A 16,102-nucleotide genomic window follows, 5' to 3' on the forward strand; every position below is an offset into this window, starting at 1 on the left:
AAAAATAAAATAAATATTCTGTTTTTTAAAAAGAAGTCTGCTAGTATAGTTCAAGAAAGAAGTAAGGAGAACCTGGAGAATATGAGTAGAAAGAAGAGGGTAGAAGCAAGAGATGCCATGGAGACAGAATTGACAACATTTCACAACTGATTGGATTGGATAAAGAGAGTATGGGAGGTTAAAGATTGGAGACTGACTCCAAGGTCGTGAATCTAAAGGACAAGAAGAATAGTGATGCCCTTAACAGAAATAGTGAAGTCAGGAAAAGGAGTGGGTTCAGGGATAATGAATTCTGTTTCAGACATATTGAGTTTGAAATGTTTATGGGATGTCTGCATTATGATGTCTAGCAGGCAAGTAGTTGGACCTCAAAAAAAAATGAGGGCTTAATAGATTCAGAAATCAACTGCTGAAGTTCATAACTGAATCCATGGGAGGTAATCATCAAACAAAAATTTAGAAAGAACATAGAGAACCCTGGATGTGATATACAAATAGAAAAAGAGAGAGAGAGAGAGAGAGAGAGAGAGAGAGAGAGAGAGAGAGAGAGAGAGAGAGCGCATTTATTTCTATTAAATTTTGTCATTAGATTTGTCCAAAAGGTCTAGCTTTTTGAAATCTTTTATGAATACTGATTCTTCATCCATAATATGTTTCCACTTTGTGTCATCTGCAAATATAAGACTTTCATTTATGCCTTTAAGTTTTTGATGAAAGTGTTGCACAGCATAGTATCAAAAACAGATCCCTAGGTCATTCCAGGTTGACACTGGATCATTATATGACCCCCCTTTAGGTCCACTCATTCAACCAGTTCTTAATTCACCAAACTCTACTATCATCTAACACAATTCTTCGCATTTTGTAGAAAAGAATATGAAATAACTTTGTCAAATGTTCTTCTGCATTCAGAGGTACTGTGTTCATGGCATTCCTTTGACATACAAGCCAAGTAATCCTGTCAAAAAGGAAAATTGCATTACTCAGGCATGAAATGTTCTTGATGGAGATAGACTTCTATTAGTGATCACCACTTCCTTTCCTAAATGCTCACAAGCCATTTCTTTCACAATATATTCCATATTTTTGCCAGGAATTAAAGCAAAGCTTTCTGATCTATAATCTAAAGGTTCTGTCTTCTTTCCTTTTTTGTAAATTAAGTCAATATTTATTCTTTAGGATTTGCTTCTGTCTCTTCAAATTCTTTCTTTTTTTTCCCTTCAAAGTATTTCCAGTCTTTTAAGAAGTACTGCTTTCTTCCTGATAACATAGTATGAGGTCTGGAATTCCTCTGGCTGGGGAACCCTGTACCTCCCCCATAACTATGGGGTATTCTTTTTGATACCAAAGGAACAGGCCAAGGAGCTCCAGACTGATTATAAGTAGTAGTTTAATCAATCATTAGGAATACTTACAAAACAAGGACAATCAGGGGCAGCTGCCAGACAGTTCAGTGGATCCCCCCTAACAAACCCCCAAAAATCCCCATGGTAATTATAGAAAACAGACAAAGGAAGGAGGAGTGCCTCATTACTGATTGGTGGATATTTTGGGGTTTCTGCTTAGTAATTAGCTTGGGAGTTAACCCAATGTTACGCCCAAATGTAAGTTGATCATAATATCTTAAGTTATTATTAAGTTATTATTCAGCATCTAAGTTATGATTTTTAACAGGTCACCATGTCTGGGCTTCCACTTTTCACAGAGTTTAAGTTTTTATGACTTTTCATTCATTACTGTCTTTTATGGCTTTTCCCCAATTGGGACCTCATACATGGAGAGCAGGGAGATACTTCTCCAACCATTTTACCTCCTTCTCTATTAGGGAGGGCAACTTGTATTTTGTTCATTCATACTTCATGTACTTAAACTTAATGTACTCATTGCATGTTATTGCAAAATTCCCTTTTCTCTTTATATTTACTTAGAAGCAATACTTTGAGTTCTGGCATTCTTATTGGTGGAAACCAAAGTGGTGACCTGCCATTGCAAGCAACCTGTTTGGTAACTAAATGAGAATTTTTTTTTAGGAGGCTTCCAGTCATTTTATGGGGTTTTCTCAGCCAGTTCTTTCAATATGGTAATAGTTTGCTCAGCTAAAGTTGTTCTATAACTAACAGATTTATGCCAACGCATGGATGTGACTCCAACCCACACATTCCTGGACTGTCTTTGGAGTTATTTTAAGGGGTCTATAAATTTACCAAGCATTGCCATTTTCATCTTTATTTAACCTGTATCCTAGAACCCAATCTCTAGGCTTTCATGGATCAGGTCCAATCTTGGAGGGTTGCCATTCAAATGAATGGTTTGTTTTGCCCCCAACAAGAATTTCCCCTGTGAAACTCAGAATATGGCTCATGTTTATGTTTCCCTTATATGAATAAACAGCCCCGTGGTCCTGTGCAGACCCTAAAGATAACTATGTACATCAGATTCAGGATAATTTTTATTTTATTGCACTGAAAAAGCAAAATATCCCAAAGAACTTATAGTAGTACATAAAATTCCCTTCCTCTTTCTGAGAAATTTTATCTTCTACCTCAAAAGACCTAGACAGAGAGTCAGATTATATTAGATTAGATAGAACATTTATTAAATACTTACTGCATGCTAAGCACTGTGCTAAGCTCAAGGCATACAACAAACAAAAAAGACAGTCCCTACCCTCAAGGACCTTGAATTCTAATGGAAGGGAACTAGAAGCAGGGGAGGGGAAGGGTATCCTTATAGAGTCAAGAAGGTGGAAAAAGTCCAGAGAGTCAAGAGTAGATTTGGGAGAGAAGTAAACATGGGTTGGCCTGGCCACCTGTGGAAATAGTGGACTCACTACTTAGAGGAGAGGACCACAGGGATGGAAGCATCTGGACAGAGCTGCTAGACAGGAGGTAGAAAAGTCTGGAAAGTCAAGAGTGAAAGTCTCCAGTCTTATTACTATAAGTAATACTATAATATTACTGTACATGAAAACACACACACATATACACACATACACTTTCCTATACTATATATGTGTGTGTATGTATATATATACATATATATGTGTGTATATATGTGTATATATATATATACACACACACACAATAGTAATTACTATAAGTAATACTTACTATAACTACTACTAGGAAATGGTGGTTCCCTGGTATTATTTTCCCTGCAGGAAAATAAACTTGAAGTTACTATGGAGTCAACCCTGTTTCCCAAATAGCTTATGGAAGTGGCAGAGGAGAAAGTCCAGATGTTTGCTCCTTCAAAGCATAGCTCAGTTCCTAGTTTTCTCCAACTCCAGGACAATATCGTCATTCTATTATCTCTATGAGGCTGCCCAGGACCAGTCTTAATGAAATATAAATGTGTGACAAATTTCTAAGTCTAGATGTCCTTAAGCCTAACAACAATGACCCTATCTGTCCTCACAAGGCAAATGCAAAGTCCCAAATAATGGTTACCTTCTTTGTAATCTAATGAAGACCAGGTTCTTCTGATCATCCTCTAAGTTCATTTAGCTACAGTAAAATGAAATATGAATAAGGGATTTTGTGTCCAAGTTGTCTTATTTGTTCCTTTTAATAAGAACTAATTTTCTTGCCTTTCTGGGATAAAATATGTCCTTTCTTTTACTGTTATAACTAATATATAAATTCGTTTAAAATATTAGTTGCTTTTTGTCATTATGGATTTTCTCAATCGATATTTATTAATATCATAACCACAGTCATGTTGGGGAGGTGGGGCTATGCCAAAGGAGATCTTTAAAAGGAAGAGTCCTTCTTAAAAAGTTTGGAAACTGTTGCAGAAATACAAATAGAAGCTTTCTCCAGCTGTTGTCTGTGGGAAAATCTTAAGTAGAAGTACAACTTTTAGAAACTTCTCACCTCTTTCTCTTCTCTGTTTTCTCTGCTGATCAGATAATATATCTATTATTTCACTTCTTGTGGACATTGCTATTTCCCAATACAATATGAACTCCTCAACCTGACATTCAAGGCTCCCTATGATCTGCCTCCAAGCTACCTCTCCAGCCTCAGCCCATACTATTTCTTTCACACACCAGGGTTTGGTTTTTTTCTGGGCAAACTAGAAATTCAGATATTAACTCTCCCAGGGAGTCTGGTTTATCCTCACTCTAAGCAAAATTCAAAGTGATCTCTCCCTCTCTCCACCTTATTTGGATTTCTCCTATGCATTTTTATCAAATTCTAATTTTTAGTGATTATTTGTATACCTATCTTATCTTCAATACTAGATTATAAATTTTTCAAGGGTAGGGTCTTCATTTTATTTATCCTCATCTAACCTGCAAAGTAGACCTTTAATAAATGTCTGTTGAGCGAATGTTTATTGGATTAATGTTATTCAAGGTATGCCATTCCTTCCATGTAAGCAACCCTTCTCAGTTACTTATCACTCACAATTTGGCTAAGTTTGGTTCTCAGATCACCATACAAGAATGTTATTTTTCCTTTGAATCAAAAAAGGTTTAATTATCTCTTTTTCACTATACCACAAAACATAATAATCTTCTTATTTCAAAGTTCAGATTCTCCTCAAACAATATCTCCCAAAATAAAGGGTAGCCTGATAAAATCTGCATGATTAAGTTCTAACATGGTCTTTGGTCCTGTCTCTGAGCATTATCCCATATGAACTGATTTTACATTTTTAGTTTGTAATTATTTCCTGGAACATATATTTTCCTAGAATATATCTTCCAATTTCTAACAGATGTTAAACTGTTGCCTCCCATGTCCAGCCTCTGACACTTCATAGTCTTAGGACCCCCAGACAAGTCAATTAATCTCTGCCTGTCTCAGTTGCTTCAAACGTAGAATAGAGATAATAATAGTATGTACCTCCGAAGGTTGCTGTGAGGATCAAAAGAGGTGATATTTGTAAACTGCTTAGCCCTGTGCCTGGCACATAGTAAGCACTATATAAATGTTAGCTATTATTATGACCTCCCAAGGTTACTGTGAGGATCAAATGAGATATGTGTAATGTATGTATTACAGTAGGCACTTAATAAATGCTCATTCCCTTCTCCCCTTCCCCTTTGTCCACAATCAGCTGCTGGGTTTGACCTCATTTTCTTTTGGGAAGATTTCTTTCAAGGAAGGTTGGTGTCTAGACATTTCCAAAGAGGGTAAAATGATTTAAAAAAGCAGAGATCATTCCTAGCGAGGCAGTGCATTATAGGAGATAACATTTCAAAGTAAGGATTACTTCCCTTTCTCTGTGAAAACACAGTCTCATTTATGTTCTTTAGGTAGAATTAAACCTTTTCCCAGAGCTCCAAGGAGATAATCTGACTCTTGGGACCGTCGACCCGGATGAAATGCTAGTTTCGGATTTTGTGAAACAAACGGAAGAGGTTTTTAAAAAAAACCAAATAGGCCCCAGAAAGTAAGTTGCCTTTGGTCTTGAATCCTGTAACCTAGTTTGGATCCATCAATTCTACTTATCAAAGAATTTCTTTTTGCTAGTTTTTGATGGTTTCTTTCTTTTCTTGAGGGTGGATAGCTTTGGTTGGGAGTAAATCCCTGCTGACCTTGAGGTGTGTGTGTTGAATGTGTGTTTGTTTCTTTCTTATTCAACCTGGAAGATACTTAGATGTGTACCAAAAATACAGCAATCTGTTAGATGGCACTGCAAAACAAGATGTCGATTCTTTTCTCTCCAAAGCCCATGACCTTGATGATTTCGTGGAGGTAAGAACCTTACTTTACCTTAAGCATTTTAATGGCACCGACTCCAATTGACCCAGCAGTAAATACTTTTGTAAGGTCTGCCAAATGACCAGCACTTTGTTTGTTATTCCTGGAGGCCCTGCTAAGCTATGGAATGCTTCCTCTTCCCCACAGTACATTGACAGAATGAAGAAACTGAAAGAAGAAATTGCATCCATGCACATCACGGTACCTTTGGCCCTGTTCTGTCTTGATGCTTTAGCACTAAATGAGAATCTCTGTGATCGGACTCAAGTGCTTAAAGATCAGCTGATTCAATTCCAAGTTGATGAAAACCGAGAAGAGAATACCAGGTACAGTTTTTATTCTTTGAAGAGAAATTATTGTGAAGATTTGTACAGACGGATTAATTAGGAGTGAGGGGCAAGGGGAATGATGTGACCAGGGCAGCTTGGGGGCTCAGTGGCTAAAGTGCTGGCCTTGCAGTCACGACGACCTCAGTTCAAATTCAATCTCAGGTACTTTGTGACCCTAGACCAGTCACTTCAACTTTATTTGCCCTCAGTTTTCTCATCTGTAAAATAGGGAAAATAATAGCACTCCCAGAGTTTTCATGAGGATCAAAAATGAGATGATAATTATACAGTGCTTGGAACATAGTAAGCATCACATAAATGTTAATTATTATTATTCATATTGGACTTAGAATTCTTTTGGCTTCTGCCCCCATGATAAAATATCAGGGAAACTCAAAGATCCAGGATAAAACTTACATGTAGGGGGAGAATGTGTTGAGATTTTCTATTTTGAATAGGGACAGGGAGAAGGAAAAATAGTAAGAATTCCACATTAGCTAGATGGTACAATGAATAAAATTCTGGACTTGGAGTCAGAAAGATCCAAGTTCAAATCCTTCCTCAGATACTGGCTACCTGTATGACTCTGGGAAAGTCATTTAACTTCTCTGTGATTTAGTGTCCTCATCTATAAAATGAGAAAACTTAGATCAGTGACTTCTAGGATCCCTTCTAAGTCTATAGTCCTTTTCTTAACCCAAATTACCCACTTTGGTGTCAATCTGTATTTTTTTAGGCAATCAGAGTTAAGTGACTTGTCTAAGGTCATAAGCTAGTAAGTATCTGAGGACAGATTTGAACTCAGGTTCCCCCCCCCACCCGACTACAAGGCTGTCACTCTATCCATTGTGTCCCCTATCTTCCCCTGGCAGTGCTTTCAAAGGAAGCCCAAGTAATCTTTTGGGTTGAAATTTCCATGCATAAAGACTTTTCAATGCATAGCATTTAGGAAGTTGGGTTCTCACATGTGTTTTTCTCCTGTACCACCAACTAGGATTCAGGAACTAACCAGGAGAGTGATGTCATACAATCTGTCTGGCATATTTATTTTTAGTGGAGAATAATCCAAATTTAACTAGGCATTGTATATTTTTGATTCACTTCATTTAGGCTCAGAGAGCAGGCTTAGATTTTCACCTTACACAACCCTGCCAAAACTCTTGCAGGACTGGTCTTCACCTTATTGGTTTGGGCCATTTTCGATGTCTTCACTAGAAGTGTTATAATGCCATCTTCTTGTTCTCTATTAGGGTTGTAAATGCCTCTGAGGTAGAAAGCTAAGATTGTGTGTGTGTGTGTGTGTGTGTGTGTGTGTGTGTGTGTGGTTTTTGTTATCTCCACTCAATATCTAACAATCCATGGGGTTAGTCATTGACCTCGATTATTTGGAAAAGGTTGGGCTCTGGAATTTTCCTTTTCTTACTGGTTTGGTTGTAAATACATTCCTGATGGCTGTTGTTTGCATAAAGGGAGGCCTTATAGAAGTTGAGCTCACAGTATACTCCAACAAGGAAACAAGGGAAGGGAATCTGACTGAATGCATTGTTTGTACGATTTAAATGCAAAGCAGTTAAGGGAAGCAATTTCATAGTATCAGAGACCCCAAGTAAGGCACACTATCTGTGCAGAAGATGCTTAATGATTTTTGTTTGGCTCAGTCAACGGCATTTATGAAAAGCCTCCTTTCAGTAGCATATTTAATATGTATTTATAAACATTTTATATATATATATGTATACACACACACACACACACACACACACACACACACACCTCTTAGAGGTTAGGCAGTGTGATGAAGTAGATAAAGAGCTGACCTTAGAGTCAGAAAACCTTGGCTACCTTTGACACATACTGACTACGACTTTGGACAAGTCACTTGGTTTCCTAGTGATCAGATGAGATCGTATTTGTAAAGGGCTTAGCACAGAGCAAGAGGTGATTAATAAAAGCTCGTTCCTTTCCCTCTCTCCCTCCTCCTCCCCCTTCTCCCCAGTGCCTTAGGAAGCTAACTGTATTTTCTGTAGAACAGGTATTGATATGATTTGGTGGAGATATTTTTTTTTTAATCATGAGTTCCCTAACCCAATGAAATCACCTGGGGAGGGGGGTAGAATTAACAAATAAATCCTCTAACGAATGGAGTCAGAACAGTATATTTATTCCCCAGTAAAGTAAATAGATCTTCAATAGCACTTTTAGGAGCTACTGCTGCCAGTGACATCCCTCTCTGCTTTCTCCTTTCTAGCCTCTGCAACCAGTACAACATGATCGCAGACAAAGTCAGCGAGATCCCTGCCAACACGGAGGAGCTGGTGTTTCTCACTGCGTTCTTAAAGAAGGCCAGTGAGGTCACAGTATTCAGGCTCAGGAAGCAGATCTCCAATGCTGCTTGGAGGCTGGAGTTCCTAATGAACTATGCTGATCTTCCCAGTAGGTCCAATCAATACTCAACACATTTTTTTTTTTTTTTAAGGGATAGAGAGCCCATGGCTGAATCATAGCAGAGATGCTTTTTGTCAAACCTGTACTGGGGAGTCTAACTCAACCCGTACTGTCCCAAGGGAGCTAAGACTCACTGAAATCAAAGGGAAATCCCCGGGAACAGTAGAAGAACGATCCATTGGGAGTCAAGAGACTGTGCAGCCAGTGATCACTGATAGAATCGGAGGCAGTGATGTGATATCATGATATGATAGTCATCTCTATATAACAGGCTCTATAGAACTAATTCTCTGTTCCTTTATCTTTCAATTGACTCCTCATTGTTCCGTCATTTTCCTGACTCTTTGTGACCCTATCTGGGGTTTTCTTGGCAAAGATACTGGAATATTTTCCCATTTCCTTCTCTGGCTCATTTTACAGAAGAGGAAACGGAGGCAAACAGGCAAAAAGTGACTTGCCCAGAGTCACAAAGCTAGGAAATGCCTGAGGCTATATTTGAACTGAGGACAATGAGTCTTCTTGACTTCAGGCCCAGCACTCTATCCACCTAGCAGCAGTTAAGAAACATTAATTCAGCACCTTTTATCGGCCAGGCATTGTGCCCATTAATGGGGAATTCAAAGGAAGTTTTAAAAAAAAAGCCAGTCCTTGCTCTCAAGGAGCTTATAGTCTAATGGAAGAGACAACATGCAAACAGATATTTACAAAAAAGATATATACCAGATAAATTGGAGATAACAACCAAATGAAAGGCAGTAGCACCAAGGAGAAACAGGACAGATTTCTGAAAGAAGGTGAAATTTTAGATGGGATCTGAAGGAATGCAGAGTAACCATTCTCAACTTTTTTGGTTTGGAGGACCTCTTGACACTTAAAAATTAGCGAGGACCTCAAAGAGTTTTTGTTCATGTGGATTATATGCACTGATGTTTGCTATGTTAGATATTAAAATGGATTAGATTTTAAATTTTAATGTATCCACTGAAAAATAATAAACCCATTTGGGATTACCTTAAATATTTTTATGAAATATTATTTAATAATATGAAATATTATTTAATAAATATTTTTATTTCCCCAAACAAAGAATTAGTGAGAAGAGTGACATTGCTTTATATGTTTTTGCAAATCTCTTTAATAGATTTAATAGGCATAATATTAGACAGCTGGATGCTCAATCTGCTTCTGTATTCATTCTGTTGCAATATGTTGTTTTGGTTGAACTCTACGAAGAGAATCCAGCCCCAAACAGATATGTAGTTGGAAAAGGAGAAAGTATTTTATCAGGCAAATAATGTTTTAATATTTTTACAAAAATAGTTTTGACCTCTCAGTAATCCGTAAAAAGAGTCTGGGGACCATCAGTATACCACACTAACCAGTACTATAGCGTTGGTCAAATCCTGACCAACATCTGTATTTATACAGCAAGCTAGGATGTTTGTTTTTTATATTTTTAAATAAAGTTTATTAAAATAAAGTATTTTAGATTATAAACAAAAAAAAGAACAAAAAAAATTTAAAAAAACCCAAACAGGCCTAGCTGTCAGACCGTACACAAACAAACAGGTGCCCAGATTTGGCCCTTTGGCAGTAGTTTGCTGACTCCACAATAGAGGATGTGACTTAGAATCAGAAAGTCTTGGGTTTAAAACCGGATTCACATACTTATTGACTGTGAGATCCCAGACAAGGTTTTTAAGTTTTCAACTTCAGTTTCCTCACCTGTAAAATGGGTCTAGTAGTACTAAATATCTCACAGACAACTAATCAAGATCATAGAGGTAGAATGCTTTGCAAATCTTAAAGCACCATAAAAACGCTAGTTATTGTTTTTCTTGTTTTAGTGTTACTGTCATTTTGGTCCAGACCTGTGATTTCATTGGTTTAAAGATTCCTATGAGGCAGCTTCTTCTGTTTCCTCTACCAATGCAGAACACAGTTATCAGCTAAGTGGTGCAATGGATAGAGGGAAATTGGGGAGCATCATTTTCAGACACTCACTAGTCGCGTGAACTTCGCCAAATCACTTTTTTGCCCTTTGCCTTTTCTTCATCTGTAATAATGAGGATCATAATAACACCTGATTCCCCTTGTTGTGGGGAATCAAATTAGATAATAATTTAAATTTATAGTACTTAATGTTATATAACTGTTAGCTATTATTATTAATTGTTGTTATTATTATTACCTGAAGTACCAGACTGCTAAGAAACTAGACGTCTCTTATCTTTTGGTGCTTCAGGTATGTATGTTTGTATGCATGCATGTATATATGTCTATGTATGTATGTGCACATACCTACATATGCACATATGTACATATTTGCATGCTTGTGCCTGTGTGTCTGTATATATGTATTGTACATATACACATGTTTACTGTGTACTGTTTCTGACATGTATGTGTGTGTCTATGTCAGAGACAAGACTTGAACTTATTTCTTCCTGATGCCAGGGCCAGCGCTTTATTCACTGTGTCACATGGCCGTTCACAAATGTCATCACAACACTATTGCCATCATCCTAGGCCTTATATTCTATAACTCTTGGCTATTAAAACAAAAAGGAAGAAAACTGAAGATTCAAATGAATATTTTTCTCTTCTTTTAACCTGGCTACACCACTTGGGACCAGAGTGGAGGAGAGGCAGAGAAGTCACTTCCAAAGCAGGAGTTCTTTATGTAATGGAATAGGCTATTCTTACAACAGATCACATAATCAAGAGTCTGCTTAATCTCCTCCAAGTCACATACAGACACACATACACAATTATATATAAACACACATGTGTATGTATATATATATTGTACATATGTATATGCATGTGTGTATATGTGCATATATAAATGAACGCATATATATACCTATATATAAAATATTGCTGTTCAGTTGTTTCTGACTCTTTTGAGGTTTTCCTGGCAAAGATACTGAAGTGGTTTTGCCATATCCTTGTCCAGTTCATTTTTACAGATTTGTGGCAATTATGGCAAACCAGGTTAAGTGATTTGCCCAGGGTCACATAGCTAGTAAGTGTCTGAAGTCAGATTTGAACTCAGGTCCCTCTGACTCCAGGGCCGGCACTCTATTCATTGTATCACCTAGCTGCCCCAGAAAGGGCTATAGAGATCGTCTTGGCAACCAGTCAATGAGCATTTAATAATTCTAGGTAATATCTGTCTACCCAGAGGCAGGGTTTTTTGCATATGCCACCAGATTTCATAGCAATGCCTATGGAAAAGGGTATGTCCAGGGTTTCACATGTATATGAACACATATCAACCTTCCTCCCTAATCTTTCCCCCTCATCATCACTTCTATTTCTCCCACTTAGTTCAAAATTGGAAATGGTCAGTGAGGGAACCCAGGACATTGTAACTAATGTCTTTCTATCTTTGTAATGTGTGAACGCATGGTAGCTTACTATTTGAGAAGCAAGGTCCTCTAGAATATTTCTTGTCTATGAAATTATGCAGCTTGTTCTGCAAAAGCAGTGGTGTTGAACTCAAATAGAAACAGGTCCCTGTGGGTCTCATATTGACTTAGAAAACCACAAATTAACATTATCTATATTGTACTGTATTTTTTTTATTTTGTTAAATATTTACATTTTTATCTGGTTCAGGCTACATTCCAGAGTTGTGCTGGCTCTTTACGCTGGCTATGTGATACCTCTGTTCTAAGGAATCTCTAAGAAAAGAGGCCTGCATTTGGGGTTAGAGGAGCAACGTCCTTGGACAAGTCACTTCAGCTCTGGGCCTCATTTTCCTCACCTATAAAATGAGGGTTAGAGTATATCACCTTTGAAGTCCCTGACATTCTTAATTCAGTAATTCTAGGTTCTGCTTTTCTCACCTGTTAAATAGAATATAGCCCAGGAGCTTTATGTGATGATCTTTGTTGAAATGAGAACAGCGGGTACACCCTCATGAGTTTGTTCTGAAATGCTAACCCACAACATCATCGCTTCATTAGTTCCTTGCAATGGCCTCATATTCTATCACATTTATTATCTATAGTTCTATCAAGGGGCAGAATGGTGCAGTGGATGAAGAGCTTGGCCTTAGTGTCAAGAAATTTTGGCTTCAAGTCTCAACTCTGACATATAGTGGCTGTGTGACGTTGGGCCTTTCAGTGCTCTCAAATAGAAATGTATCCCTGTGGAGTGGAAAATTCACTTGGAAAACCTCAAAACAACATTATCTGTGTTGCATTATATTTTTCGGGAAGTTAGGTGGTGCAGTAACTAGAGGATCTGGCCTGCAGTCAGGAAGACTCATATGTCGTAGTTCAAATGTGGCCTCAAGACAGTTACTAGTTGTATAACCCTGGGCAAGTCACTTAACCCTATTTGCCTTAGTTTCCTTATCTATAAAATGGGCTGGAGTATAAAATGGCAAAGCATTCCAGTAGCTTTGCCAAGAAAATTCCAAATGGGGTCATGAAGAATCCAATACAACTGGAAAAACAATTCAACAATAAAATTGTATTTTTATTTTGTTAAATATTACTCAAGCACGTTTTAATCTGGGTTGGACCACACTGACAAATTTTGCTGTTGGCTTGCAGTCCTCCCACCCTGAGTTTGACACTTCAGTTTGTAAGACCATAAGTTGCCACACACACACACACACACACACACACACACACACACACTGCAAACATACACAATACTCCAAAGTCTTGGTACAGTTTTAAACTTTATTAAGGTGTGTGGGTGTGGGTGTGTATTCAGTTTCTGGCTTTGTGGGACCTAAATTCTTAGAGTTTATATAAATATATATTTGTTTCTGTGTTTTGCAGTGGACGATATAAAGTTGAACAGTACATTGTTCCTCTGGCCTGAACAGATCGAAGATATCTTTGACAACAGCCGAACTCTGCTATACACCAAGAGGGAACAGGCAGAGATGAACCTAATAAAAAGGTACTTGTATAGCCCAAGGAGATGTCTGGAAAATTGAGAACTTCCCGGCTCTTGCTTGCTGGTGTCAGGAAGAGGCTCTGTTCTCCCTACTCCTAACTTCCCCAGGGGCTTAGCTCTCCATTTCATTTTCCTCTCTCAGTTTTATTTTCCTGTCTCGTGGAGTTTTGAGATGCCAAGCACTAGAGACAATGAACAGAGAAGGAATTTCTTTTTTCTCTGACAAGAGGGAAAAGATGTCAATTCAGTATGAATCAATTAACTCCTATTTATCAATTAAACACCTACTATGTGTGAGGTACTGGGAATACAAAGACGACAAAAATGCAAAAAAGTCCCTGTGTTGTAGGAGTTTATAGTCCAAAGGGAGACAAGATACCTCCATAGAGTCTGTGGTGTGCTGCAGCCAGCTCGAGCTCGAACGGGCTCCTGGGAGCTGATAAATTTCCACCTCAGAAATTGACAAATGGTACAAATCAGGGATAGATTTTTGTTTTGTTGATTGCCTAGACTTAAAGTGGTAGAAAGAATGTTAATAATACATATTAAACTTAAAAGTGTGTCCTGGAAAGCCAGTTATTAAACATTAATAGCACACTATTGCATATAGGTATGTTGGTCATGTACAGTGGGTTACCATGTCAATGCTTTTTCTCATAGCCTTGAAAAAAAAACATTTGATTGTATGTAGGAAGAAATGTAGTTCTATCAACTATAATTAAATCATCAACTTCAGGAAGAAGTATCCTTCTCCCCCCTCCCCACCAGATACCAGGGTAAGAAGACAGTGTGGTATGGAAATAGAACAGATGGAAATGAAAACAGGACTGATTATGGAGTCTGAAAAGCTGGGTTCAAATCCTGCCTCTAATATAGGAGTTCTTAATCTGGGGTCTAGGAGCTTAAAAGAATATATTTTTATAACTGTATTGTAATATAATTGGGTTTTTTTATTATTCCATCTATTTTATGCATTTAAAAACACCATTCTGAGGAGTCCATAAGTTCCAAAGGGATTCAGGATATAAAAAAGTTAAGTGCTCCTGTTCTATAGCTTCCTGGTAACCTGTGAGACTTTAGGTAAGTCATTTACCCTCCCTGGTCGTCAGTTTCTTCGTCTTTAAAATAAGGGGGTTGGACTGGATGGCCATCAAAATCTCTTCCAGCTCTAAATCTGTATTCTGAATGTGGAGAAAACCTTGGAAGACATAGCACACGTAAAGCAAAGCAATTGCCTGATTCTGCAGTGGTTTCAGAAATTTTTGCCAAAATTGGTCTTATTCATTCAACAAATAGTTATTAAGAACCTTTAGACAGCTAGGTGGTGCAATGGAGAAAACACCAACCCTGGAGTCAGGAGGAACTAAGTTCAAATCATACCTTAGATATTTCTTAGCTGTATGACCCTGGGCAAATTACTTAACCCTGTTTGCCTCAGTTTTCTCATCTGTAAAAGTGAGCTGGAGAAGGAAATGGCAAAGTTCCAAGCTCCAAATGGGGTCACACAGTCGTGATGACAGAAAAAGCTATGGAACAACTATTAAAGATTTTTAATGTTCCCAATATTGCTCTAGGAATTATAATGGTGATGCTAAAAGAACTCAACAATTGAGGAGGTTATGATCGATACAGGGGAAAAATTAAATACCCCCCATATATACATATATATATATATATATGTATATATATATATATATATATATATATATATATATGTATGTGTGTGTCTGTGTGTATGTATACCCCTAGTATACAACCATCTCATGAGAATGGTTGTCTTTAATTTACAATCATTAGACTAAGGAAAAGATTCATGTATAGAAAGGCTGACTTCCCAACAAGTTAGCTGAAATTACCCAGTACTGAGGAGAAGAATAGACCCACCTATTAGAGACTTAGGGCAGCAAGAAGCAGTGATAGGCTGTGTAATGAAAGAGATCCTGGGAGAGAGGAGAGTACCAAAGACAAACTTGACCTTTTCCAGAATTTCATTCACCAGCTTCTTTTGTGTACAATCATTACTTTGTCAAGCCGTGTGTCCTGAAGAAGGAGGAAATTATCTTGTCTTTCCTCCATCTCCAACTCCTCCTCCACTCCTATAGGGAATCCTGTTTCTACAGCCCAACAGCTCTTTAGCCATCAGCGATGTTGATGGTGATCAGTGATGCCTGGCTAGGTGTGGTCCTTTGAATTTTACTTTACTTAACTTCATCTTTCAGGCTATGTTAGCTTCTGTTCAGTAGAGGTCAGTAGAGTACTAGGTGTTGCTAAGGCTTGGAGGGAGGAAAGACCATATATGCATGCCTTCACTGCAGAGTTGGACAAATGCCTTAACCCACCATGAAAGCAATCGATAGGGACTGGACCTGTAAAGTCATTAGTATATGGAATTCTTCAGTGAGGATATAACAGCAAATAATTATAGCTAATATTGATATGGGGCAGCCAGGCAGCACGATGGAAAGACAGGAGTTGAAATCCAACCTCAGACACTTACTACCTGCATGACCTGGGCAAGTCACCTCACTACTCTCTGTCTTAGTTTCCTCATCTGTAAAATGGAGATAATAACAATAAAGAGATTACCACTTCCCAGGGTGGTTGTGAGGATCAAATGAGGTCATACTTGTAAAATGGTTAGCACAGTGCCTAATACAGAGTAAGCATAATATAAATAATGTCATTCACATA

The 16,102-nt window shown here is 37.8% G+C and overlaps 1 protein-coding gene across 3 annotated transcripts in view; it reads left to right on the forward strand.

Annotated features, from left to right (window-relative positions):
* Positions 1 to 16,102, forward strand: part of DNAH3 (dynein axonemal heavy chain 3) — a 180,081-nt gene that overhangs the window by 27,451 nt on the left and 136,528 nt on the right. For all 3 annotated transcript variants that reach the window (XM_072597926.1, XM_072597924.1, XM_072597925.1), the window contains exons 12-16: positions 5,267 to 5,403; positions 5,603 to 5,708; positions 5,862 to 6,040; positions 8,292 to 8,476; positions 13,291 to 13,414. In XM_072597926.1, the coding sequence (XP_072454027.1) occupies positions 5,267 to 5,403; positions 5,603 to 5,708; positions 5,862 to 6,040; positions 8,292 to 8,476; positions 13,291 to 13,414 (731 nt within the window). The remainder of the gene's footprint in view (positions 1 to 5,266; positions 5,404 to 5,602; positions 5,709 to 5,861; positions 6,041 to 8,291; positions 8,477 to 13,290; positions 13,415 to 16,102) is intronic.

This window comes from Notamacropus eugenii, chromosome 3 (genome assembly GCF_028372415.1).
Source record: "Notamacropus eugenii isolate mMacEug1 chromosome 3, mMacEug1.pri_v2, whole genome shotgun sequence".
NCBI lineage: Eukaryota > Metazoa > Chordata > Mammalia > Diprotodontia > Macropodidae > Notamacropus > Notamacropus eugenii.